At 47.3% G+C, this 20,035-nt stretch overlaps 5 protein-coding genes across 5 annotated transcripts; 2 read left to right on the top strand and 3 right to left on the bottom strand.

The window, feature by feature from the left end:
- Nucleotides 1–473: 473 nt before the first annotated feature.
- On the bottom strand, nucleotides 474–914 carry F5B22DRAFT_651372 (uncharacterized protein; the record flags this gene model as incomplete). The annotated part of the gene is made up of 2 exons (XM_047979452.1): nucleotides 474–663; nucleotides 841–914. The coding sequence occupies 2 exons, from the start codon at nucleotides 912–914 to the stop codon at nucleotides 474–476; spliced, it is 264 nt and encodes an 87-aa protein (XP_047826064.1).
- An 801-nt stretch (nucleotides 915–1,715) lies between these two features.
- F5B22DRAFT_626503 (GNAT acetyltransferase 2-domain-containing protein) lies at nucleotides 1,716–5,969 on the bottom strand. Its single transcript, XM_047976253.1, has 8 exons — nucleotides 5,798–5,969; nucleotides 5,554–5,729; nucleotides 4,747–5,500; nucleotides 3,344–4,611; nucleotides 3,227–3,268; nucleotides 2,788–3,087; nucleotides 2,224–2,647; nucleotides 1,716–2,162 (listed from the first exon to the last, which is right to left on the bottom strand). The coding sequence occupies exons 1-8, from the start codon at nucleotides 5,812–5,814 to the stop codon at nucleotides 1,955–1,957; spliced, it is 3,189 nt and encodes a 1,062-aa protein (XP_047826063.1). The 5' UTR covers nucleotides 5,815–5,969; the 3' UTR covers nucleotides 1,716–1,954.
- A 469-nt stretch (nucleotides 5,970–6,438) lies between these two features.
- F5B22DRAFT_626500 (uncharacterized protein) lies at nucleotides 6,439–7,780 on the top strand. Its single transcript, XM_047976252.1, has 2 exons — nucleotides 6,439–6,978; nucleotides 7,118–7,780. Exons 1-2 carry the CDS (start codon nucleotides 6,889–6,891, stop codon nucleotides 7,475–7,477), a joined length of 450 nt encoding a protein of 149 aa, XP_047826062.1. The 5' UTR covers nucleotides 6,439–6,888; the 3' UTR covers nucleotides 7,478–7,780.
- Nucleotides 7,781–13,485: 5,705 nt separating this feature from the next.
- F5B22DRAFT_493600 (uncharacterized protein) lies at nucleotides 13,486–15,472 on the bottom strand. Its single transcript, XM_047972374.1, has 3 exons — nucleotides 14,905–15,472; nucleotides 13,927–14,384; nucleotides 13,486–13,706 (listed from the first exon to the last, which is right to left on the bottom strand). The coding sequence occupies exons 1-3, from the start codon at nucleotides 15,133–15,135 to the stop codon at nucleotides 13,688–13,690; spliced, it is 708 nt and encodes a 235-aa protein (XP_047826061.1). The 5' UTR covers nucleotides 15,136–15,472; the 3' UTR covers nucleotides 13,486–13,687.
- Nucleotides 15,473–16,996: 1,524 nt separating this feature from the next.
- On the top strand, nucleotides 16,997–19,689 carry F5B22DRAFT_661003 (uncharacterized protein). The gene is made up of 3 exons (XM_047980337.1): nucleotides 16,997–17,960; nucleotides 18,047–18,738; nucleotides 18,796–19,689. The coding sequence occupies exons 1-3, from the start codon at nucleotides 17,514–17,516 to the stop codon at nucleotides 19,391–19,393; spliced, it is 1,737 nt and encodes a 578-aa protein (XP_047826060.1). The 5' UTR covers nucleotides 16,997–17,513; the 3' UTR covers nucleotides 19,394–19,689.
- Nucleotides 19,690–20,035: the final 346 nt, after the last annotated feature.

The following is a 20,035-nucleotide window of genomic DNA, read 5'->3' as shown; positions in this document are numbered from 1 at the left end:
CAATCTTGATTACTTTTGGTTGGTCCAAGATGGCCCATTTTCCCTCCCCAACAAGGGTATTTTGAGGAAATATATAGCTTCTACAATCACACGTCATGATCTTGGGTTTTGAGGCCTTTCTGTAAGGGCTAGTAAGATGGAATATCCTTGCCTGGTTCGAAGCCTTGCGTGTGCCTCTTGACGGAGAGTCTAAGGAAATTGTATCTTGCATGTCCACGGACTGATGCTTCAACATCATACTATTAACTTCCGATGGTAGTTGGATGCTCCCACTGCTTGCTTAGCTGGCAGAGCTGGTATGCGGTTTTAATGAAAACATTTCAGATGAGGCAGGCCTAGACGAGGCAGCTTAACGACAAGGAGTGAGTGTTTAGATTGGTATTTCGCTTCGAAGATATGTGTTCAAGATTCTCTTGCGCAGGTGCCTAACAGTGCGCCTTAATGGCCTATCGCAAATGTGATCTCCCATCGCGCTAGTATATCTTAGACGCAAGTACGAAGGCATCGAAATTGAATGCCAAACTGATACCTGCGGTGTTTTCAGAGATGAAACTTGAAGAATCTTCAAGACCGATGATTGAGGGTGAACAGTGTTTCGCTTGCTGTAAGATAGACTGGCTTTCTTCTCGAAGCAAAAGCTCTTGTTGTTGCGTGAGAGTGTTGCTATCGCTAAGTTAATACATCATGTATGTTGGTCTGAAATAGAACATGAATGAATTACCATCGAACAGCTTGTAATAATAGATTCAGTTGCGTTTGCTTGTCGATGCAGTAAGATAGAAAAGTTTGACGTTTCGAGCTAGCCCTAGAGAAATCCGAGTCTCTCTGTTGTGGTCATACTATACTCTCCTCTTATCCGACAAGGTGACTGATTCAATCTGTTGGGCTGATATCAATTGCAAAATGGCTGCCATTTTGAACGTCACTATCCCATAACTCCACATATAACCACTCAAACTTCGACAACCTTATATTATCAATTGAATACGTCAACCGGGAATTTAAATCTTGTGATGATTAACATAACACTCAATGTGAACCTTCTGCATGAGTATTGTAATCCCTTCCCGTTTTCGGTTGCGTTATTTCAACGAACTCGCGGCAAGTGCCTTTACTCACGAGAAGAGATCAATTGCTTGATAAACGAGATTTTCACAAACGAGTACTCAAAGTAGGGGAATTGACACCCATGCTGACTCTCCAACGTATGTTCTTCTGTATTCAGTGTTTATTTCCCACTATGAATCGTCGCGGCCAGTTCCCTACCACCGAAATGCTTACTCAAGCAATAAAAAGCCAAGAATGGTATGTAGTACAGATAGCACTGCCAATTTAAACGCCTTGCCTCTATTCTTCCTATGACAACTACTTCACCGGTTATCTGTTCTTCGCCTGATATCTGGGAACTTATTGTATTATTCCCTTAATGAGATCAAAGTCGTTGTTGTCAAACTACTTGCAGTGGGAAAAAAGGGAAGCAATACCTCAAGGTCTCAAGAAGTAGTGGATTTCTGATTATATGGTTGGACTAATTGCCCTTCAATCTCTCCATAGAACCCTTGAGTAGTGATAGATAGACACTGGCCACAAAGAGCTTGATACATCTGTAAAAGGGTTTCTTCAATTCTCTCAAAACTTAAATCATGATATAAATATTTCAAGTATTCATTATTAAAATTCTTCATTGTTCATGATTTAATTCTACATGATGATATTTATCTTCCATTTTACTGATAGGTTTAAAAAGTCGCTAATACACATTAGTCACACTTTTTCTCAATATGTCTATATAATAATAGGCCTGTGTTATGTTCAAGATTGGTGTAATCATTTCAGAAGATTGCGGTAAACCGGATATCAATGGATACAAGGGATCAAACCATAATCCCCGTTTTAAGACGCCCTAACACCAGAATATGCATTTCTATACATGCCATCCTCCGAAGCTCTAATTTCAGTGGCCCTTTTTGGACTTCTTTGCCTTTTTGTGTGGTTTATCCCCGAATGCCTCTTCATAAACCTCGGCTGCTGTAGCACCAGCCTTTCTTTTTACCTTACTAGACTTGATACTGACTACGGGGTTGGCCTGTCCTCGCTTGGCGGCGCTTCGCACTTGTTTCTCAGCATCATCCCATGCAGGTGTATCACCTTCCACCTCATACCTAGCTTCGTATCAGTACTTAAGTTGCATCATTGGGTTGACATCAGATAATGGTAACTCACTGGTCTAGCGGTAAGGAATCAATTAATTCCCTTTGCTTTTGTCGTATCTCTTTCAAAGCTTCGTCGCCGCCTTCTTCCAGCTCTTCCTCTAACGACTTCTCAAGGGGATTAAACCGAGTATCTATAATCTCATCATCGTGCATGCCACTCGCATTAGCAACGCTGACGCCAATGGTATCTTTCGGCAGGGCAGCTTCATGTGCGCCTGACACTAGTCCTTCGAAGTAGACAACGAATTTCTTCACGATCTTAATGAACATGGCCAAAGTTTGAGAACTAGAGACTGAACGTTCTGCTGCAAAATCATCCAGTTCTTTCCGTTGCAAAGATATTGCCAATAGCATAGCTCGCTGAAGACTGCTCAGCTGAATGCCACTTAAGCGTCCCCGAAAATAAGGCTCTGATATACGGGGCATCAAATCAACTATAATGAAATCAGCCATTTGTCTGTTTGAGCAATAGATATCTGTGGGTACTTTAAGGACTCGGAACTTGTGTTATCTTGTAAGGGGACAGCTGGACTTGGGCATAGGAATTCGAAAGAGGCATTATGGTTTTACTTACGTATAACGTGATAATCCAATAAATTGTTAGCGTATGCTGCCAACCTCTTTAGATCAAATGGCGTGAGGACTTGATCTAAAGACTCTTTTGTAAATGGTGCAGGGTTATGGGAAGGGTCCAAATGAGCCCCTGAGGTAGCACTTTCGTTGATACTCAGTGCTGTTATCGAATCAAAAGTTCGGAATCTGTAGGATAAGAGCGAAAGGAACCGGCTATGGAAATCATTGGCGTATGATCCTAGCCATGTTTTGTCGCTTGATTCCAGTGGTCGCAGCATAACACACGTATGTTCACCTGTGACTATTGAGGAAGTTAGTGGCTATTAACCCAATAAATAGTCTGGTGAGTTTGGAAATTCGAAACAGTTTGGCCCAAAAGCTTCGATGATGGCATCTCATGGACGATTGTAGACGAGACTTAGTGTGAGGAATTCTCTTACGGTCATTGGCAGTTTGTCTCAAGTAAACTGGCGAGAAGCCATCTGTTAAGCATAGTGATTAGCAAGATTTTTCCGATATAAATCGAGAATGTCGACATAAGTTATTGGATAACTTACTTTTCCGCCAGAACTTATGTAGAGGCTGTGTGAGGCCGTAACTGACACCAATGTATTCTATAGCGCTTGGACAACACTCTGACAGCTTGGAGAAGAGAGGCGGCAAAGTGGCAATGTCGCGAACAGTAATTTCATCCTTTAAGGTGCCGTTCTCCAGTTCCGCATCGGTCACTCGGACAATGCTTGTTTCATTCTCGATTTCCGTCTCGGACAAGCTTGCGAATTTGCCTTCGTAAAACGAAATCAGATCCGAGAGTGCTTTCGCTCCATATCCCATCGATGTGAATTCGGGGGAAGTTGCAATGCGAACAACACGAGCACCGCTCAATGACGCAAATTCATCGTCTTGGTATTGTTGGCTTACCAGCCAGGGAATTAGGTCACCTGCAGGTCTGGAACCGCGGCTGAGACTGTTGAGAACACTTTGACGGGAAATCTGTCCTTCGAGGGCTACTTGAATTGCACAGAGGGGCTCCGGAAGCCGGTTTGAATTAGGATCAATTGGTGCACACAGAACGTAGAGTTCATGTGAAGGGGCGTCACTAAGCAACTGCAGGTCGTCGGGTGTATTCTTATAGTGGCTTGCGACGAAAAGTTGTACGAGCTGTTGAAGAAACTTTTCCGCGACTGGGTGAAAGCTGAAAAGTGTGTCTCTATTGATCTTCAAAAGATGGCAGCTGGCTGGATCAGGACAGCCTTTTGATAGCGACCTACCGGGCGGTGCGTCTAACACCAGAAGGTTGTTAAGCCACTTCTCAACCGCATCCCCCTGAGAATACCTGATAGGCTCCTCGAGTGTGATCTCGCGCAGAGAGCGTGTACCCAGGAGTTGATCGTCTGCCGAGAGTTTGGAAGCTTTGCCAGTCGACCGGTCAACGGTTTCTGTATCTGTCGCAGTTGCGCCAACACTTGACTGCTCTCTCAACTGCTTTATGAGCTTTAAGGAAAGAGATCTGCCAGTACCCTCATATCCATTCACTGTTGAGGCCATGAAAACAAGATAGCTACCAATCAACTTCTTGACCAATGGTAGCGGGATCGCAGCGGCTTCGTCGATAACCAGTAGTTCACACTGCCCTAAGACATGAGCATCTTCCGGTCGGATATACTGGATAGTTTGACGGTGTGTTCTCGTTATATTAACCCTCACGATAGCTTTCTGGAAATCAGGGTTGGTAGACTGGACGATCTGGTAATCTGTGTGGTCCTGATAATTGAGGGTATCGAACCCCTTGAATATGAATTGAAACAGGGTTTTCAGATTTTCACTTGGGGGCATTAGGAGTTAGCAATGACTTTTACCATGGAATGTCAAAGCAATGCCAGGTAGTTACAGCTCTCAGGGTACGAAGATCGACTCTGGTAGAAGAAAAGCGACATGAGATGGTTGAGATAGTACTTACGGTGAAGGAGATGTAACAAAAATGTTCGAATAACCTAGTGCAACAGCTGCCGCAATAGCGAGACCCAAGCATGCCGACTTGCCACGACCACGAGCGGCCGTTAACGCAACTGTCCCTCTCAACTTCTTCTCAGTTATGGCATCAATGAATGTTAATATGGCTTTTGCCTGATCAACGGTACGTGCAAGGTTGACTAAAGATCCGACAACTTCGGTTTCCTGTAAGGAGTCCTTGATCGAACCAAGCTCCTTCTGGGCCTCGGTCTTCGGCTCATCGAGATCGGGAGGAGGGAGCGGCGTTACCCCTTTCGCCCCACTTATAGGGAGTACATTCAGCTCATCGTCGATCACAAGGCAGTTTTGGCAGCCGCCAAGAGAAAGGAGGAAGCGCTCGTTGAAGCGGGCGACGACGTCTTGGTGGGCTTCGGTACGGAACCTAGAGTGGACGCTCATGGACAGCGTGTAAAGCTGCTTAAGGTTGCTGATCCCCCTGAGGAGGAGAATACAGAGCCCACCGCCTTGGACGGTCTCGATGGTTCTGGCCAGCACATTGGGTGTGATCCCCTCGAAATCTTGCAGGATTGCCATTCCATAGGTATTGCCTAGAATCTTGTCCGTCTCTTTATAGTAAGTGTAGCGTATGTCGGACACGGAAACGAATAGTTCAAAGGGATCTTCGGTGTTCGGTTCGCGAATGCCTCGTTTAATCTCCTTCTGGATCTTCTTCTCTCTCTTGGCCCTATGACTCGTGAAACCTGTGTGTTCCGTGTCAAGGTGAGTGATGACGAAGAGACACCGAAATACTTACCTATAAGCTTCTTCGAGTATGCCCATAGAACGCTTTTATTGCATTTTAGGTTGAGTGTGGTCAAGACGTAGTATAGCTTAGCTATGACATCTTTGCTCTCGTCGCCCACGAGAATGAACAGCCCACGCTGGTTGGTTTGAATGCAATTACTGATCAACGTCGGAATGCGGGAGTCACTAGACAGGGAAGAAGTCAGAATCTACTTCTATGATGGTGGCACAATCCACTACATGCGCAGACTTACACCTCCTTTTGCGGCATCTTGGCGGCGATGTTCCCCTGCGGGAGCGATTGGAACTGGCGTTCGCGATATGAGGCACGACCTATAATACCTACAACCTTGCGCGGGCGCGCAGCGGCAGCAAGCTCCAGCCAAAATTTTGGCGGCGAGCGCTTTCTGCCAGGCGGTGACGGAGGGCCAAATTCCTTACTTGGTTAGATCATCTTGATAAGATAGCTTTATCACTAGTGGGGGCCATGAGGTGGGGCAATTGTTGCTTGCCCTGGGTCTCCCCTTGGGAAGGGATGAGAGTTTACCTACCTACAACCTTGATACATGTACATTCTACTGTAGCTGTTATACCGAGTATTGGGAAGTATTATTCGACCAACGGCAGTCTATCTACCTATTTGGGTGGCTGAAGTAGGATGTAGAATGGCAGATTTTGGTGAACGGCTAGAATACCTACTCATTAATACCATTGTTGCCCGTCCGCACCCTTCCTTGTACCATACGAAGTAGTACGTAGATAGGTATAGGTACACGCATGTACATGTACTTGCATGGTGGACAGCTACCCCGGATTTGCTCTGGACTGCTGTGTCCAATCACCATGGCTTGATTACTAGATTGCCGGCCCCATTTGCTGGTGTTAAAGCATCCCATCCAATCCCATCCAATAGCCTCCGGCCTATGATGTAATAGCTATCATCGTGACCTTCAGCTTTCTTTTTCCCCTTTGTCTGGACATTGTAAAGGAGCTGCTATCTAGGACTGCTAGGACTCGCCAGCCCTCGAGGCATGGCCTCTGATCCATGTTTGATCTTAGCCCGCCCTTACGTAGTTATCTTCTCTCGCTTCCCTCATCACCATTGCCTAAATATCCTATTTCTCCCCTCATTTTCATTCCCATCCTGATTCTAAAACAACTACACTAAACACTAAATACTTTGCTAAACATAACTAGTCAGACCCATACATAGCTGGTCTCTTGCCTCAGATACATACTCTCCCACAACATCCATACCTACTCTCGACGCACACGCAGGAAGCATCAAATCCCGCGCACCACAATTCTACAACTTTCATACTAATTATCGTCTACTACTCTCAACATGTCAGCTCAAGTTTGTCCCGTCGTTGGCACCACCAACAGCACCTTGCCCCCTTCTCATCCTGATGTCGACCTATCTCGACCTGGTCAGGTTAGTACCCTGGAGTCATGTATCCCCCCTCCCTTTTCTCTTCGCCAGCTTTTGGGCTTCATGACTCCTGCATCATCCCGAAACATGGGATGAATCCCTTCCCTATCTGGCAATTTACTGATTCCAGCCTGTGTAATAGACCTGCCCTGTAGTGGGGGCCAAAACGGAGCACCATGGAAACCTCCACAAACACCCTTCTGCGCCGAACAATCCAACAACCCAATTTACGGGTTCACCAGACGCCAATGCCTGCCCTGCTCTGAAGAATGTTGTCAACGAGGCGAAGAGCAAAGAAATGGACGACGTGGTCTGCCCAGTAGCCGGACCCGTCACCGCTGTTCTCCCACCAGACCACCCCAGTACTCAAGGCAAGGCAGACGATGCTGAATGCCCCATCACGAAAGCCAAGATTGGCCATCACAAGGACAAGGTAGTCGTTCATCCCAGTATGAGTAACGTCTCTGGCGTGTGCCCTGTCACTGGCGCAAAGCAGTCATAACTGGAAAGAGGATTGGCTACACTCCAATAGTGAAGAGCACTATTTGAAGAGATTAGCATATAGCTTATGAGGACTGGGAGCTAGGCAGCGCTCCATTATCCCAAGATTACTTATTCATGAGTTACGCATTCTGTTTATGTACACTAAGTTAACGGATTTTGCCTACGGTTTCAAATATCGTCAGTTCATCACCTGACATCTGTTCTATTATATCAAAGCCCATAGGAGTTGGAATGTGCACAACAGTAAACTCAAGTAGCAGCTTTATCAAGCAACATTATCCGTTTTGCTACCCTAAGTTGACTCGCAATTTCGAATTTCTAATACGTCACTTTGACACCGATAACTCTTCACATAAAACCTGATATATGGTGACAAGGTTGATAGCCGCTAGGTAGACGCATTGAAATCGATATATCACCAAACGGCTAATTCTCTTTACTGCTTCTATCATTTCTATCAATCGCACACCTATGAAGCTATCAACGTTAGTATATTCACTAGAAAGGAGCATCAGCGAGTCGTCGTGACGAACAACACTTGTCTGCTCTAAATCAAGAACCCACGACCAACTCCATAGGATTATGGACAAGCTGGATAATGTCTAACTCTTGTTTGTCTTTGGCAGGAAGCATATACGAAACGCGAAATTCCCATGTTCTGTTCGCGCTTGTTAATGTCTATTTGGTTGATAGATAGGGTATTATTCCATCTGAAATCCTGCAGTCCACTCGTTGGGATTTAATCAGCTCGAGAAGCGCCACACAAAGGCTAGGTCTATTTCTCTGTATGAATGCTACCTATCAGGGTCTTCCTATGGCTTTCGTCAGGCACTCGTGTATAAGATAGCTCGATACGTTTATCGGGTAGAGAATGAGAGATCCGCGTGTTAATCCTCACTTCTCTAACCGTAGCGACAACTCTGCCGTCTGCTTTTCAACTAATCATACGTAAAAGTTCTTATAGGAATAAGAAATTAAGTTCAGTCGGATCATAGCCAGGCCAACTATGACTACTCACAAGCTTAGCCTCAGTTAAAAATCCCTAAGAGCTACCGTTTTTAGTTTGAATAATCTAAGCTTATGCTTTAAGGTTAGAAGACAACTGTCGTCGACCTTGTTCCGAAATGATACCTATCCAATCACACTTCTTCAATTCTCGAGCCTCATACGGCTTATATAATACGAATCAAGGGATTTTCATCAGCAATCGCCACTATTAACCAGCTCTAGGAAATTACGAAGATACAAGAGCCTTACTACAACTTTAGTTCTATATCCTAGCTATTGGTCCGAGGATAAGATGACAGGGCAGTGCTAATGTTACCTCGCTCCCCACCCTTTGACGATATTCCTGTATATAGGCTTGGGCTACCTGTAGGAGCTGGGTTGATTTCCATTCTGATTGCCAAAATGCTCTAGGTCCTCTACAGCCACTACGAATATATTCATGTAAACCAGAAATATATACAGCATATAACGTGCACCTGTATTGACTCCCGTATCCCAGGCAGTGAGGATATGGCACACAGTAGTGATAGACTTAAACAGTGAATTCGGAAAAAAATATCCTAGAGTTATTGGGTGCTCGACGCCATTTTCACGTCAACCTAACTCCACCTATGTTACATCGCATAATATCAGCGTAAGTTTCCCTCCTTATGCTTTTCATGACTTGGATTTTGTGCTGAAACCTACCCCGTCGTTTATAGTCACCACATGGCACTGACTTACTTAGAAAGCAATTGCTGTTCAACTTTGAAAAACTTTAGGAGGGATGGGAAAAGAAACAAACAGAAAGAGTGTAATTGGCGTCATGTTTCTTTTTCTTTTGATCAGTGGCTAATCCATAGTTGTGTTGAACGCCGTAGAACATGGTTTGTTTAAAGCATCATCCCCGAGGCTTCTATTATAAAAAGGGGAAATAGCACTATAACTAGATCATCTCATGAAAAATAATTACTATGAACTAGATCCATAGGTTATTTTACGACAGAGGCCCCGTCCCAAGTCAATTCAAGCAGATACAAGAAAGAAGGTTCAAAAGACTCACCACCTGGCTGCTTCGTTCCCAGTGCAAATATGAGGCTATTTTAGAAACAATATAACTATGTAAATAGGCCTAGGGCTAAACCATTCATTATGGACAAGCTTACCTCTTTAGAATCCCGGGATTCCGCGCGTACCTGGAGAAGTCTAATTAAACTCATCCCCTAACAGTTGGTCAATGACACCTACCTTGTTTCAGAGATGATACAACACACCACAGTAGAATCTGGGACCTTCATAGGTCTATCTGTTACAGAATATTATAGTAGTTACTGTTTACAAAGGGGCTGGTTGTAGGGCTTGGAATTGAAGGTATTCACAATCAAATTTCTTTTAGGGCTATAAAGGTCCTTAAGCATCAAGCCTCCTCTTGGCCTTGGTGGCAGACCTGACTTCATACACAATGGTTCGCCCTTTGCCGACCTTCCAAAAGCCCGCCAGTATGTCTCACGCCAGCGAAGTCTGTATAACTTCATTTTCAATGTTTGGCCACATGTCTTATTAGGGGACTTTTGCAAGGAATGCCGCATGCGCCTGTAGCTGTAGGCGAACTGCATATTCGGTCGTACACGCATGTACAATATTTTCCTCTCTTAATTTTTTACTATATCTGGTTAGTAATTAACAGTCTGTTGATGTTGTGTACAATTGTGAGTAAAATGAGGGAATCTAGAGGCAGTTGCGAACTAGGTCAATAGTAGACCGGTCACAACTTTGCCCACATAAAGAAGTTTAAGTTTCTTATCAACTCACGTGTTACTGTGATTTACTAGCTTGGCCACATCTAGAAGTGTTTTGGTATTAGTGACGCCTTTCTCAAGTATCTGTGTCTTTCTATAGAATATGATAGGCGACCTAGGAGAAGTATAATCACAACACCACTTTTCGTCTTTGTACTGCACGCAACTGGCTGAAATGGGGGTTTAGCAGCACTATTTTGAAAGTAAGTTTTCAAGCTTGGGCATATGACCCATGCCTTTGCGAGTTCAGGGACAAGGTGAAGAACGGGGGAATTATAAGGTTGCGTACCGTGAAGGAACTGGGTAACATTGTCTAAGCACATAATTTACGTCCGTCGGTATCTGGCGGTGAACTGAACACTGTAAATGAGTTATGTTGTCAAAGCCCTGATAGAAAAACAAGAATAGAAGTCGCCGATGAGACCGTGCAGTACTCCAAACACACGATTCGGTTACTTAATAAGGAGGTAGATAGTGGAAATCACTTTTGGTCTCTATGATTCAGTGGCTCATACAGCATCAACTATTGCTCGGCTTTGCAACTTTCACCGTGATAGCTATGATGTATTGATCATTTGTGTAATCTACTGTCCTTCAGCTAGGGAACCACTTACAGATGCCATAGACATATCTTTTCGGCACACCGAGACCTGACAGAGGTGTATCGTGCATATTCATGAAACCGACGGACAGTGACCTATCTGCCCCAAGCCACCGAAAGGTGCAACCCGAGCTGAACAGCTCCGAGTATCGGAATCCGGTAAAACGAGCCGTGCGTGCGTGCGCATACGCATTATCCCGTTCCGAGGAAAGCTTTGGCGTAAGCAGGGTGCAATCAGGTAAGCAAGCCTACCTGGACATGACGATGTCGACGGAGTACGGGTTGCGCCAGCCAGTGCTGCTGTGGATATTCGCATAGGTGTGGAGGCTGGGGTGGCGCGCAAATAAATACATGCTATCCTGACCTTGCCTGCCTGCCTATCCACCACCTGTTACCTTGGTCAGGTCACCTTGCGTACATGGCGGCGGCGTTGGCGCTCAGCGAAACAGGGCCGCGCGCACCGCAAACTCATACCTGTACACGCTCGCTTGCCTCGATCGCTGATAATTACCCAGGCGGGCGTGACGTAAGTCAGGTCATGCTTAGCCGGGATAGCGATCTTCTATCTAATCTAATCAGGTAGGTATAACGTAGGTCTTTTAAGGTTCTCATCCAAGCTTGTGAGATTCAGTGACCCGTCTATCAGATTGACTGATTATCCGACTATCTGTCGTCGACGGCTAAGCCCGTAGCGCGTGCTGCGAAGGTCGCACGAGCCTCACACCGAAGATGCGGGATTTCATCCTCTAGGATGACCAGCGAGCGGCGTGCATGCGGTTAACCTCATCAAGTCCGCTGCCTACCTATACTGGGTCCTGTACCTACACTATGTATGTATGTATGTATGTATGTAGGTCTTAAGGTCGCATCGATGTAGCCCTCTCTTCTCTTTCTCTCTTTGTTTAACCTCATACCTACCAACTTCGGCATGCTGGAGGGGTCTCATTTCCTTGCCTTGGGAGATGATGGCTCGGAAACACGCATCGTGAAATGATTGAAATGCTGAGCTGTAATTCGTTCGCAGAAAAGGCCTACCTAGCTAAACACTCCTCCCCCTCCCCCTCTTCTCTTGGATTATCGCCCACGCTCTACAACCTTTCCCTTCTTCCTTTCCATGCCACCTTGTCTTTTGGTGTTCCGTTGCGAAAAAGCTCACCTCCTACTGTGTCCTAGGCTAATGCAAGCCACGTGAATTCTCGCCCGGGTCACATTCGGGTGTTTCTGTTTCGTGAATTGCATTATCGCCGTGCTTGCGCTCCTTGCACACTAAGTCCGAGCCAACTCCCCCCTTGGTTTGAGATATGTAGGTTTCAGGTAACCTAGGCCAATTCTGGATGTGCGTTGTTGATAATAATCCATCTACCAAGTAAATTACACTACCTTACCTAGGTATCTGTAAGCTGTACGAAGTATAAGTAGTGCATCTCTATACATGTACACTGCACCAGGTTAGTTACGGGGAACCGGGAGTCAGAGGACCCCGACTATCTGTACCTAGGTTAAGTCAGGACTTACGGAAGTACCTGTCAGCTAGTGGAGCTGGACGCGGATCATTTACTGACTTCATTCGCAATGGTGAGGTACCAGTAGGAAATAGATGGAAAATTATTGGTGCGAAGGCTTGATAGCAGGTAAATTAACCCTCGCAAGGCATTGTGAAAAAAACACAAAATCTTAATCCCTCTGGCCCTCGCTCCAAAACCCCGGCCAGTCCCCGGGACAGGCTCCAGCGGTGGGCTGTCGGCCCGCTGTGGGGAGAGCGAAATTCGTCTAGGCCTAACCTTGGTTGTAGTTGGGGACAAGACGGAGATTATCCAGGTCCAGCCTCATGAAAGAAAGACATTGCTATGCAGGTAGGCAGGCAGTATAATATAAAAAAACCAAGTTTCAAGGAAGAAACCAGATGAGGACTGGACTGGGAGGGCTACCCACGCTGGGGGAGGGAGAGAGAGAGGGGGGGATTTTGATTTATACTATACTACTTTGGTGTCTTGTGTCGTAGTCTACGTGTAAAGATTGCCCTGCCTGTCCTTGCCCGTGCGTCGTGAAGGTGACGGAAGCGAAATGCTTCGGCTGTTGTCGGTGGGGATTGTGCCTACTTACCTATTTATTGTCATTGGCACTATTGTTGTTATGACTGCAAGCATTGATATTACCATTTTTATCCTCTAGTATACTATGTACGTCTGTCATCCTTCCCCGTCGGCTATCTATCTAGACCTTGCGGTGTGCGTCAGCGTGGGTGAGGAAGATCGATCTTCTAGCCGCCCCCCTCCTCCGTCCCCCCCTCCTTCTCTAGACGGAAGGCGTGTGGTTTTCCTAACATTGAACAGGGCTGACGGGAACAGGTTTTCATGGGATCAGAGGTGGGGGGTGGGTAGGTGGCATTGTATACAATGGTATCAGGTGTGTAGATAATCTAGAGACAGACAACGGGAGAGGAGGAAGGGAAAGGTAGCGAAATACTGTACGACTCTTCAACCTCCCTACCGTTCCGCGATGCAGCCAGCAGACGGCGGCTCGGGTGCTCGGTGAAGGGCTGCCGAGGCGAGCCGCGGCCACTCACGTTCGACCGACCTTCCAGAAGAAGCCGGATTGGTCGCAGGTAGGGGTCGCCCCAGAAGCAAAACTGACCACTGGTGACCGATTTGTATGGGCTCGTCTCTCAGCTGCACGCTACGTTGCGCTCTCTCATGGGCTGTCTCATTTCGGCAAATCCAACCCAAGCCCGCGTCCCCGCCTGGCTTGGAGCTTAGACTAAATACAGAGTGAGGGGGTAGATAGATGGAAGAGGAACCATAGCGCGTGATTATCAATTACACTACGCTATTGTACAGATACTTCGATAGTATACATTAGCGTAGCATGGCAAGAACGAGCATATCTAGGTAGTATGTGGGTTGAAGTGTTGTAGACGAATCTGGGGAGGAAAGAAGGGTGAAAATGACTGATACTCAGTCTCGGATGACATAATCGAGGACAAGTAGAAGTATTATATATAGAGTAGAGTATAAGCTAGGCGAGTGGAGGTTTAATCGTAGGTTAGGTTAGCATACTTACGTAGTAGAGAAACGCAGGGGGGAGAAGGGAAGAAGGACAATAAAAAAAGTCTCAGAGATATTCGGGTAAGAGTTGGAGAGTTGCCGGGATTGGTGCATCCCGCCGTATCTGACCGAAGGGACCAATCGCATGAGCAAATGACTAAAACATGCCCCATGCAGTCTACTATACCATATCCCGTACCTACTTAACCTCACCGAGGCAGTCTCAAGCGAGTGAGACGACGGAATGATAGGTATGTGTGTACGGAGTAGTATGTGTGTGTGTGCTTGCTTATGTGTGCGTTTGTTCGTGTGCTTGTGTGTGATGTGAGGTAAAGCAGCGCGGCAAAGACTGTCGAATGCGCAAACGCACACCCTCGGCACCTTTCCGCCGGATGTGTCAGGTGAAGACGGAACAACTGACCGTGCAGCAACAACAAGCAGGCTCATTACCAACCAAGAGCTTGCTCGGGGTCTCTGTTGATTATCTTGACGATCAGTCTCAAGCGGCCGTCCTGGTGTAATCAGATGACAGGCAGACTGCATTAACCCAGCAACCGGTTGAGCGAATTAGTCAAAGTCGGGGCTGACTGAAGGGAAGGAAGCCTGATGAGACAGCGTACCATCGGCATGCCGTGCTTGGGCTCTCCTTTGAGTGGTTGTGTGTGAGTGTGTCTGTGTGCGTGTGCGTGTGTGTGTGTGTGTGTGTACGCGTGTGGGTGCCGGACGAGAAGAAACGGACAATTTCCCCCCTTGGCTCCCACGATTACTCGTCTACCCCTCGGTCGAAAGCAGCGAATCCAAATGCAGGAAAATACGACGTGACCCTATTGGCTGAATATTGCTGTCGGGTGATGGCACAGCAAGGAAACAGTGGAAGGGAGCAGCAATTAAAAATACACAAAAAAGAAAAAAAGAAAAAAAAAAGAGATAAAAGGACAGGAGAGGGTCCCTTATACCGATTTTCTGGGGCATGTTGATGGGAATGGTTACATACACTAGAGTATATGGCATAGTGGACGTTCGCGTAAGTCAGTCCCTCCCCCCGCGTTTCTGCCGCCTCACTGTCCTCTCGACCGTTTGTTTTATTTTCGTCTTCGCGGTATCTCTCTCTTCCCCTTCTGTGTTGCAGTTGCGACTTGGGAAATCGCCGAGGGAATGGATGCAGGCACAGAGGAGCGTATCGCTGTCTGCTGTGTGAGAGTCTCCATCTTCGGCGAATCTGCATGGATGATTATGCCGGCGACGGCTGTGATTGGTAACTTGCGGCTCACTGATGTTTCGAGAAGCAGCATTGGATGTATACCTAGATTTTGTACGTCACATCCGCCGTAGCCCGGGGGAAAAAAAAATTCGTTGTTTAGATATCTATGTAGGAGATTCTGATCACCTCGCGCTTCCGTAGCAAAGACCGTGCGCTTCGGCGTGCTAGGTATGCTGTTTGAGGTGAAGCTATGCAATTCGGGTTATACTCTTGAAACGGCCCTGATCCCGGACACATGTCTACATAGCGTAGCACGAAGGAAAACGCAAGAGGAGGAAGACGAAGAAGGAGAAGCTGGAGAGAGAAACATTATGTGATCCTGGTAGCAAAGTCGCTTGAGCGACTAGCTAATCACTTATACATAGTAAGGCGGTTAGACACCTCCCTACCCTGGGATGGATACGTACCGCCATACCAAGCCCCCTAGTCAAGCCTAGTCCAGATACTAGACTCACGATGCTCATGTGCGAGGATCCCCGCTGCATAAGTCGCGTCCGAATTAGTCCACTTTTGGGTTTCCGTGGGGAGAACACAACGATGTTGCGGCAACGGGCCTGATAGCGCTGGACACTAGCAACCCGTTACGTGCTCAATACTTCCTACTAATAATAAAAGCATGTCATCAGCGGCATACATAGAATGCCAATGCCAATAAAGGGGGTGGGATCTGGGAAGCGGGTCAGGGCTCAGATCGGGGACCCGCCTTGCCCTCGAGCCTGTCATAGGCCTGTGACAGCGACGAGCAAGGAGGGACGTCAGTCTTGCTCTTCCATGATAGGCAATCGAATACATGATGTCCCTGGTGGCCCTGGTGGCCCTGGCGTTTCTGTTCTGCAGCGCTTCGCGATCCCCGAGTCGCGCGCTCTCAGCTCTTCCCGTTTCAGGGACCTGGGACTTGGGCCTGCCCTGCCCTTGTCTTGATCATGAATGACCGTGAGCTTGGCCTAGGACCATGACCATGGCCATTCTACTGACCTACTTACCTTGCTTCACTTCACCACATGGCGACCCAGCGTGACCAAGTACATGCTGCTGCTGCTGTACCATGTTGGAAACATCCCCACACGCGCCGCGGTACATGTCTTTCCAATACATCACAGCTATCTCTAGCTTGTAGCGTAGGATCTCGCTTGCTCATGTATCTCGTATACCCATACACCAACTTTACGGGTGATGAGAGCAATGGCGGAGGGGATAGGTACCCGGGGTTAGTTAACCAGTCGGCAGTCGCAGAGCAACATTGATAGACTCAGTAATAGCAACAGTAGCAACAACATCTCATTGTCCCTGTTAATGCCAATGGCCACTACTAGTTTATATGAGCCAAGAGACAGATACTGGAGCGTTTATAGAAGAGAAAGTGGGAGAGGAAAACAAAGAAATGTAACATGAGAAGAGAGGCGAGACAAGACAGATACCGAGCAATGGGCGAACGGACGAACGAACCCCCCTGGCATTCTTGAATGAGAGAGCGAGAGACCCTTCTGCTTCTGCTGTATGCTGCAAACTGCCTACCCACACTGATCTGTCCGTGGAGTCATTAAACAATTTCTATCCACACTTGTGCCAACCCCCATCCTGTCAGTTGAGCCGTACCTGGGCGCTCGCAATAACACCCGTATACTGCCTCCACCTATCCTCACCTATCTCTTGTATACGCTGCTACGCTGCTATTTTGCTGCTTGGATCTAGATCACGGCAGCTCCAGGTTTCCTCGTGCAACCGTGTGTCAAGACCCAAGACCTCCCTATAAGTCATCTGTATCACATTTGGGAACGGATCCCCCATACATGTAAGTTATATATACCTGCATATCACCCACGCCCGTTGTGGGTTATAAATCAAAAGTAGACACGCGGGAAATCTCATACGTACCTACATATCCCATACATATCCCATACATATTCCATACCACCTTTCCCGGGCCATGGCAGGGGGATAGTGCTGTACTCGCTTCTGCATATCCGCGATAGCCTTCACGTCGTGTAGACCACTACCTTAAACTGCCTTGAACTACCTTAGACTACCTTAGCGACTTAGCAGCTTACCTACCTACTTCAGGTAGCTTGTGCCCAACGACACATCCACTCCCCTCCTATTCGTCTTTTGGTCGTCTAACACGGCATTCGTCTATTTGACTCGCGCCATCTACGCACTACACCATCCGCGCGTGTGTTTGTTGTATGACAGCCCAACTCGAGCACACAACACTGCCGTCAGCGTTGGGCTTCATTCGGTAACCTGAGTTTGGTCTCTACGGAACAGCGAGGCGAGAATCAACGTGGCCGCCAGTCCTTCAGTATGAGGTAGCCATTATACCCTGACGAGGAGTGCCTAACGATATGCATCCCGCACCGTCCTTGGCAGAGTCGTTCCCCAAAAGCACCAAGACGGATGATAGATCTCAACATGTTTACGAGACTCCCCAGCAGCCTCGCCTGGCACACGCCGCCCACCTTGGACCCCCCGAGCCCTTGAAGATCGAGAATCACTCGGATCATTCTGTCAGTCAGTCTTCGCCGCCCATGAGGAAAGATACGGCTTCCAGCACTTCGACCAATGCTTCCGACACGACTGTCGTTACGGCTACATCGACTGACACTTCCACTACAGCCTACAGTGTCGAGTCGTCACAGTCTATCTTTTCCGTCAAAGATGGTTCGGAAATTTCGAGTAACCGTCGAGCAAGCCGTCGACGAACTGGTCCTCTCTCCGCGGCGCAAAGAGAGAAGGCTGCGCTGATTCGCAAGTTGGGCGCTTGCCCTGATTGCCGTAGACGCCGAGTCGCTGTAAGTACCTAAGATTCGCTGAGGATGAGTCCCAAATCCGTCCGGCACCGTGTGAGGCGTGTAACTTACCAGGTATCGCGTTGAAGTGCCATCCCAACCATCATAACATGTCATGGGAAGAGGCGGTACAAAAGTATCGCTCTTCTAGCCCGCTTCAGGAGCTCGCAACTCTGGCTGGGCGGCCAATAAGTCCGGCCCCAAGCCAGATGAGGCCACCTCCTCCCCCTTATGCTCAAAACTCGCAGGAAATGGACGTTGATCCCCCAGCTGCTCCCCTTAATCCACGGACCACTTCAGGTCGGACGTCTCCGAACGAGACGAGGATTAACAGAACACCCCTTCCCTCTGGACCCAGGATAGATAGGCATCTCTCGATGCCGAGCCCTCTTACAGCGTCTCAGTCACCGTACTCGATACCGCACCTTGGTTCAGTCAAGCACGACCTAGAAGGCATAGCTTCCAAGATTCTCTCTTCGCCATATAGGAGTCGTTATTCTAATGTCTACGCGCTCCTAATCTATTGGCAAGACGAGCATGAATCGAGCATAGCAGGGGCTGTGGAAGAGCTGGCCGAGGTGTTCCAAAAGTGTTATCATTATCTGCCTGAAATCATCAAAATTCCCTCTGCAGCACGAAATGGTTACTCTAACCCTTGGAGATGGCTGTCCAGGATAATCAACGAGTTCGTCGACAAAAGCGACACCAGGGACACTCTGAAGATCGTATATTACAACGGATTTAGCTATTTGGATGACAATCGAGAGATGGTATTATCAAGGTGAGGAGAGTGTTTTAGTTTCGCGTGGTGTAGAACCCGTTGTTGACAAGGAATTAGTTCCAGAAACCGAGAGAAAGGCGAAACAATCCGCTGGAGTGGCATCCAGCATATATTGGAAGAAGCCAATTCGGACACATTAATCCTCATGGACTCCATATACTATCCCGCGACAAAGATGGTCCGTCGAAGAGGTGTGCTGGAACTCATAGCAGCCTCGGCACCAGAGGATTATTACCATCTTCTCGAACGCGGCGTCTTCACCAGGGCACTAACGGAGCAGCTTCGCACACGAACAATCCAGCATTTTCCTAACACACTCTCAGCAGCCGAATTACATTCGAAGCTGCTTTCCCTCCTTCCAAAAATTATCCTCGACAGGCATCCAGAAAAGGGAGCGACGACGGCAATTCCATCCCCTTTGCACATGCAGACCTCGGGCAATGCCCGGTTACCTTCTATTACGTTATCACCACTGCCGCTACAACTCCCGAAACCGCTCTCGAACTCGGACACAAACCACGCAGGCCCGCAAGTGACGCTGCAAATCAGGCTCACGGACGAATCGCTTAGTCTCGAGAACTGGACCGAGTGGTTTCGGATGATGCCCGAAGGCATTCGTGACGTGAAAGTCGACGGTCCCTATACGTTTAGATGAACGACGGTGTACCGGAACTTGCTGGCCCTATCACGTCGTCTTGAATTTCTTCCATTTTCTTTCCTCATAAAGAATTCATTGGAGAAAAAAGCATCCTTATTTTTTTAAACAATCATGACGCTACGATCTACTCTCCCCTATATTCTATATATTTGAAGTTTTCATATCGGCCTAGTTCAAGGCAGGAATGAAGAATGGAATGGCTTTGTTGTAATTCTTGTTTTCTTGCTTCTCCGCCTACGATATCCGTGCTGCGCTAGAGTATTTTTACGACTCTCTGATAATGGACAACAATTCGCTGCATTCTCGTTTTCTTGCTCTTTGCGTTGTCACCTCGTTAAACAAGAATGTTTGATTCTTTTGGGAACAGGAAGTAAAAAGAAACAGAGAGAAGAAAAACTGGCTGTTTGGTATTGTTTATTGCTCAGTATCTCACGACAGAACAGATATTTCTTTTCCCCTGGCACTACTGAACTTACAGTTTCTCTTATAGAAAAAAAAGCCATATTCAACTATAACCGAGGAAAACCAACAGCTTGCAGTCTACAGCAAAGCTGCGAACCGGCCAAACCAGTTCTCGCGAAGCCCTCCCTCAACTAAGTGCAACGAGCTCCAAGAAAAGCTTCGCAAAGTCTTTCCCGT

The sequence above is a fragment of the Xylaria bambusicola genome, assembly GCF_022495145.1.
Source record: "Xylaria bambusicola strain CBS 139988 unplaced genomic scaffold F5B22scaffold_67, whole genome shotgun sequence".
Taxonomy (NCBI): domain Eukaryota; kingdom Fungi; phylum Ascomycota; class Sordariomycetes; order Xylariales; family Xylariaceae; genus Xylaria; species Xylaria bambusicola.
The sequence above is the reverse complement of the archived record's forward strand: the minus strand, read 5'-3'. Positions and strand labels throughout refer to the sequence as shown.

Coding starts and splice junctions, on each gene's coding strand:
- F5B22DRAFT_626503 (XM_047976253.1), bottom strand. Junction 5,501..5,553: donor ATACTCGAAGAAGCTTATAG/GTAAGTATTTCG, acceptor CGGAACACACAG/GTTTCACGAGTCATAGGGCC. Junction 3,269..3,343: donor ACATAAGTTCTGGCGGAAAA/GTAAGTTATCCA, acceptor TATGCTTAACAG/ATGGCTTCTCGCCAGTTTAC.
- F5B22DRAFT_626500 (XM_047976252.1), top strand. CDS start 6,889: ATGTCAGCTCAAGTTTGTCCCGTCGTTGGCACCACCAACAGCACCTTG. Junction 6,979..7,117: donor ACCTATCTCGACCTGGTCAG/GTTAGTACCCTG, acceptor CCTGTGTAATAG/ACCTGCCCTGTAGTGGGGGC.
- F5B22DRAFT_661003 (XM_047980337.1), top strand. CDS start 17,514: ATGCATCCCGCACCGTCCTTGGCAGAGTCGTTCCCCAAAAGCACCAAG. Junction 17,961..18,046: donor GCCGTAGACGCCGAGTCGCT/GTAAGTACCTAA, acceptor ATCGCGTTGAAG/TGCCATCCCAACCATCATAA. Junction 18,739..18,795: donor CGAGAGATGGTATTATCAAG/GTGAGGAGAGTG, acceptor ACAAGGAATTAG/TTCCAGAAACCGAGAGAAAG.
- F5B22DRAFT_493600 (XM_047972374.1), bottom strand. CDS start 15,135: ATGCAGATTCGCCGAAGATGGAGACTCTCACACAGCAGACAGCGATAC. Junction 14,385..14,904: donor ACTATGCCATATACTCTAGT/GTATGTAACCAT, acceptor GATAATCAACAG/AGACCCCGAGCAAGCTCTTG.